At 34.2% G+C, this 6,316-nt stretch overlaps 1 protein-coding gene across 1 annotated transcript in view; it reads left to right on the forward strand.

Moving 5' to 3' along the window:
- LOC107704930 (transmembrane protein 17A-like) overlaps window positions 1-4,790 on the forward strand; it is an 8,935-nt gene extending 4,145 nt beyond the window's left edge. Inside the window, exons 3-4 of the mRNA XM_016507996.1 lie at window positions 3,271-3,295; window positions 4,473-4,790. Coding sequence (XP_016363482.1) covers window positions 3,271-3,295; window positions 4,473-4,790 — 343 coding nt within the window. The remainder of the gene's footprint in view (window positions 1-3,270; window positions 3,296-4,472) is intronic.
- Window positions 4,791-6,316: the final 1,526 nt, after the last annotated feature.

Genomic DNA, 6,316 nt, shown 5'->3' on the forward strand with positions numbered 1-6,316 from the left:
TGTGTGTGTGTGTATATATGTGTGTGTGTGTGTGTATATGTGTATGTGTGTGTATGTGTATGTGTATATGTGTGTATGTGTGTATATGTGTGTATGTATGTGTATATGTGTGTGTGTGTGTGTGTATATATGTATGTGTGTGTGTGTATATGTGTGTGTGTATGTATGTATACGTGTATGTATATATTTATCAGTCTGGCGAGTAAACAAAAAAATTTACTAGCCAATGGCGATTCAATTGCCAAGGTGTTCGTAGAGGGCTGTAAAATGACCAAAGTTCAACTGTAGTATTTGTAGATTTGAATCATGTGTAAACAAAAAACATATTTGAACCATGTGTAAACAAAAATATAACCTAATAAATTACAATTAAGGCGTATTGAATGTTAAATTGTGTTTTAAACATAAAGTTAAGTGGTTATCATTACCCATTTTACTCTTAGTAATTTAATAAATTTCATCATTTAAAAGTTTAGTTCAGAAGTATCGTATCAGTATCGATATCGACGATACTGCCTTGAAAAATATCGGTATCGTTATACAAAATAAGTGGTATCGCCCATCCCTAGTCGCCGGATGAAGCGCTTGATGGGCGCAATCTCGCTCTTGCTCTGGTCGATGCATGCGCGGGCGCGCTCTTCAGGGAGAAATGCCCATATAAGGAGTTTCACCCTGGTCTACGTCATGAAGAGCCACGATCGAAAAGAAAAACTCTCCGAAACTTGTACGAACCCGGAAGTACGATTTTTGGCACAGAAATACTCCAATCATATACATCCAAATTGTTTTTTGAAACTTTGTCCATGCTTAGCATGAGAATCCAACTCTTTAACAGTGTAAACAACTCTGAATGTATGAAACAGCATTGTACCCCCCCCCCTTAATCTTTGTTATTTTAATGTTTTTTGACCTAAAAAAGAGACTCTGATGTTAATGTGTCTGCATTCAAGCATTTCAGTGGGCTTAAACAGATCACCCATCAGATTTAGTTCACAAACAACAATAATTACAATAATGAATCCTAAAATTCGACATTAGTAACCTACTTTTAACAGCATCAGACGCGCGCGCGCTCACAAGATCTCCCGGTTCTTACTTGTGAATTCAGTTCACTGGAGACTCGCTCTAAACGGTTCATTTGAATCAGTGAGTTGTCGACTCGAGAACAGCTGCAATCGGATCATTCCAATTCGTGAATAAATCGTTTGGAGCGATTTGCGAACCGATTTAACGGGTTAATTGAAAAGAATCAGTTCGTTCATGATTCTGCGTGTCGGAGCACGTGATATATTATAAGGAATAACGATATGTTTTATGAAATGTAGTGAAGTAAAAAGTACGATCTTATGCTTTGGAATGTAGTGAAGTAAAAGTCAAAGTTACTCAAAATAAAACTACTAGTCAGTTGGTACTACATTAATATAATATTGAAGGTTAAAATTAGTGAAGTTTTTACAATAATAAAGTTACAGTTTAAGCGGTCAGGGAAGCGGCCATGGCCAGGGATGTGGTCAAGGGAATGCACAGGAACCGGAAATCGGACATCTTTATGGCAGCGTCCGAAAGCTCTAAAATGCTGCCGTTGGAGGCAGCATTCCAAGGCAGGAAGGCATCAAGGCACGTCCGAATCCAAATTCTGCTTTACTTCCTGTCTCTGGAGGTACCTTCTTCTGATCGAATTTTGAAGGCAGCATAGATGTATCCTTCGCTGCCTTTGATATCCCACAATCCTGTGCGTTCCATTCCGTGACGGTTGAGCTAAAAAATAAAGACGGCATCTGAAAGTTGCGTTTGGTGGTCAGTTTGTATGTAAATGTATATTTCTGAATAACTCTTTGCACTTTTGATGTTATTTTGTAGTGAGAAATCAGTAATTAAATATTCTTTTAGCTATTACCAAAACTCGTTCTATTTTGTTGCGGGTCATTAAACAGTTATGCTGCCTCAGAATTCAGTCCGAAATTATAGGCTTAGATCTCTGCCACAATTCTGCATGCGAAAGATCATATTTTGAGCGCACAAAAGTGCTGAGTTTTGCGGAGAAAATGTTCGTTTCGCAAAGGAAAATATTGAGGCACAAATCAATTTTGCATTTAAAATAAGTTTTTGGATGTGTGCAGACCTTCTCTTTTGCCCGTGCAATGTTTCACTAGCTTGCTACCTTGATGCCCGCCCTCAGTGCTCTCTAAATGCCAACAGCTCGCTTGCTCAACACAACCCAGCGTTACAATATGCCATAATTCCAGCCAATCAGAGACGAGGCTGCTAAATTCTGATTGGCTGCCTTGACAACCATTCACAACATTTCTTGCATTACCACGACAGCAGAAGAGGAAAAATACAGTGCATGCATAATTATTATGCAAGATGATATTCTGATTATATATTTTTTTCCAAGCACATTTTACCAATTCCAAACAACATCAATCTTAATAACTACTATTAATCTTCTATTTAATCACTTATAATCTATATATTATTGTTCATGAAGGCTGGAAGTGAAAAACGCCTTATATTCAGGTGTGCATAATTATTAAGCAGGTTATCTTCTACAGATAAAATCTCGAGATGGAATAAAAATGAACTCCCAAAACGTACTGCCAGATTTTGGAAGATCAATTCTTCAAACAGTGGTACAAGAGGATGTGGTGCTGGTCCTTCAAGAGTCACTCTCAACTTATCTGTCTATAAAGCCTATATATATATATCAGTCTTCAAGTATTTTACTACACTTCAGTATGTGATTCTTATTAAGTAGGGGTCATTTTTTAGGATTCTATACTTAACCTAAGTCTCTGAGAACCTGGCACCGTGTACTTCTGGAGACTCCAGGTAGGTTGCAGTTCTGGAAAATGGTGGCGTGGAGACTAAATGGTTCCTGGTGATTTCACACCTAATTCTTCACCTTAATTCCTAATTCTTTTGCAGTTAACATGCATCTTTTCTTCTCCACATGTTTTTGACTGACCTTGCTGACCCACTGAGCATTTTGCTGTCCAATGGTTATGCATTAACTTTGCAATTTCTAGTATTGTATTAGTTTTGAGTATTTCTCATGGGCATTTAATAATTTTTGACTTTCAGTCTGAGTTAAATCTCTTTTTTGGCTCATTTTATCTATAAAAGAAAATCTGCTTAATTATGCACACCGGAATATAAGACATTTTTCACTTCCAGCCTTCATGAATAATTATATATCAATTATAAATGATTGTATTATTACAAATTATAAATGTATTATTACTTCGTTACATTACACCAATGTTGCAGTTACATTGGGAATCTCAAAGAGAAGGTAAAGCACAAGAAATGTTAGAAATCATTCATCTGAACACTGCTCATGGCCTAATAGAGCCTGTATGTGTGGGAGAGAAAATCATGAGATTAAATGCTAATTTTACTCACACTTCACTACTGGTAAATATTTACATCTGGCAGGTGAACTAGAAAAAGTAAAAATGTTTACTTTGGGACCAAGCTATAAACTGTGTAGGGCTGTCAAACGAATAATTGTGATTAATCACGTCCATAATAAAAGTTTGTGTTTACATATATAAATACACACACTTAAATAAATTTCAATTATTCATTTATTTTGGACGTGATTAATCATGATTATTCGTTTGACAGCCCTAAAACTATGTTGTGGTCATGAAGTAAGATTTAAAAAAAAAAATAATAATAAAATAAAAATAAATGAAATTACTATTAATTTATAAAAAAAATCATTAAAGTGATGACAGTACAATTATCTTTATAATTAAATATATCTAAAAATATCTAAATAATATCTAAAAATGAAACAACAACACCAAAACACACACACACACACACACAAATTAAACAAGTAAATTTACTACATAAAATGAGTGACCAGAGCATTCAAACTCCAAAATGGATATACTGTCATTTTATGAATTTTATAAATAAAAAAAGAAATGAATAACCACAAAAGTAGTGTCCACAGCTGAAAAAACAAATGAAATAAAAAGAATATACAAAATAAAATAAAATAAACATGAAAGTAGTGACCACAGCTGATAAAACAAATTATATAGGAATAAAATATAAAATAAATAACCATGAAAAATTACCAGAGCTGATAAAACAAATTAAATAAAAATGAAATATGAATAAATTAATAAATTAATGAATAAATAAATAGATGTAGTGACCACAGCTGATAAAACTAATTATTAAATAGAAATTAATATTAATAAATAAATAAAGCATGAAAATGGTGACCACAACTGATAAAACAATTAAATAAAAATGAAATAACCACCTAAATAAATAATTGTAGAAAACATGTAAAAAAAATAAAAAAAAAGGAATATAAACAAATAAATATGAATGAATATTATAATGAATAAATGAATGAATATTAAACTAAAAATCTAAATCTAAAAGTAATGTTATTGTTTACTATATAATGAATCCTTAATCCTTATTTTCTTCATTCTTTTCTTTAGGTTCCAGAGTTGGCTGGATTTTGGCTGATCTCGTTCCTCTTCCAGCTGCCTATCCTCCTCTTCTTCATCACTGACGAAGCCACCATCATCCGTCCTCTGGAGCGGGCCGTTCACTCTCTCTATTTGGGCTTCCTGCTGGGCGAGCTGCTGGCCTCGTTTCTGGCCCTGCATGTCATGACTCGCAAACTCACCCAGCAGTTTCACATGAGGCAGTTCGGCCCCATTCAGGGTCTCCATACAGCAGAAGCGCTGCCTCTGTTTGGACTGCCGTATGGGGGCAGGAGTGTGCTGCCTATGAGGTACATTCAGCCGCACTGACAGATGAGGCTCTGTGGAGGTTTTTAATGACACCTGCTAGTTAAAGATCTGGTCTTCCACCAATGTGACCTTTAGCAATAAGTGCACTTTTTGTAATACAAGTATGTTATGTGGTAAATCTACCGAAGTAAAACCAGGGGGTGTGGCTAGTTTTCACACAGGAAGTGTGTACTTTGGATCTGTAACAACTGAATGAGGTTTAAAGTTTAAACACAAAATTCAGAAAGTGCAATTACACAATGCACATTTTCTCTAAAACTGAAATCAACAGCATAATGAAGGCTGATTTTAACTTGAAGAAGTGAGGACCATGTTTCTAATTTTTCTAAAGTAGGCCGTTTAATGAAAGGATGCCATTGTGAAAACTTAGCCCATATAGTATGGCAGCATGCCCAGTTATTTACAATACACTGAAAATGTTACATTTTCAATATGAAACAATGAATATTGTTTTTGTAGTTACAACTTATACTTTTTTATACAGACGTGGCCTTTCAAAAATAAACCCTCACCGAGAAATTCACTGGAATAAATTATACTGAAATAAAGTATGTGTATGATTAGGAATTATACTACAATTACAAATGATAAAGCAAACAAGCAAAAAATATGCACTACAAAAGTTTGGGGTCAATGAGTGTTTGTTTGGGTTTTTTATTTATTTTGAAAGAAGTAAATTTTATTCAGCAAGGATGAATTAAAATCGATCAAAGGTGGAAGTAAATACATTTACAGTCTTACATAAGATTTCTATTTCAAGTATGCTGTTCTTTTGGACTTTCTATTCGTTACAGAATACAGAAAAATGCTTCACGGGTTCCACAAAAACATTAAGCAGCACAACTGTTTTCAGCACTGATAATAATATATATATATATATATATTTGTTTTTCTTGAGCAGCAAATCATCATATTAGAATGATTTCTATGAAGGATCATGTGACACTGAACACTGGAGTAATGATGCAAAAAAAATATACTAAAAAAATCTATTTTAAAATATATTCAAATAGAAATCAGCCATTTAAAATCTTAATAATATTTTACAATATTACTGCATTTACTGTATTTTTCATCAAAAAAAGTACAGCCTTGATAAGTAAAAGACTTCTTTTAAAAGCATTAACAATACTCACCCCAAACTGCATATAAATAAAATTATTACACACACACGCACGCACGCGCGCACAGTGTCATAATGAGGGGGACAAAACTGTATCACTGTATATATATCACTGATCTATAATAGAGAATTTATATTTCATATAGTAGTTATTCGTATAGATCAGTGATACACTGTATATAATACATATAATAATGCAAATGCAATAACAAATGCAAACATATGTGATATATAATATAGACACATGGTGGCGCTGTGAGACTGTTTCCCTCCCCAGTCCACACTGCTGCAGAGCACAGAATCACAGAATGACTCATCAGCCTAAACTCCCATGAGAACACAGACATCAGACTTACTCTTACACTCGTTTCTGAGACATGCAGACCTGCGTGTGTTTCAATGA

Source organism: Sinocyclocheilus anshuiensis, unplaced genomic scaffold (genome assembly GCF_001515605.1).
Source record: "Sinocyclocheilus anshuiensis isolate Anshui unplaced genomic scaffold, SAMN03320099.WGS_v1.1 scaffold117, whole genome shotgun sequence".
Lineage (NCBI taxonomy): Eukaryota > Metazoa > Chordata > Actinopteri > Cypriniformes > Cyprinidae > Sinocyclocheilus > Sinocyclocheilus anshuiensis.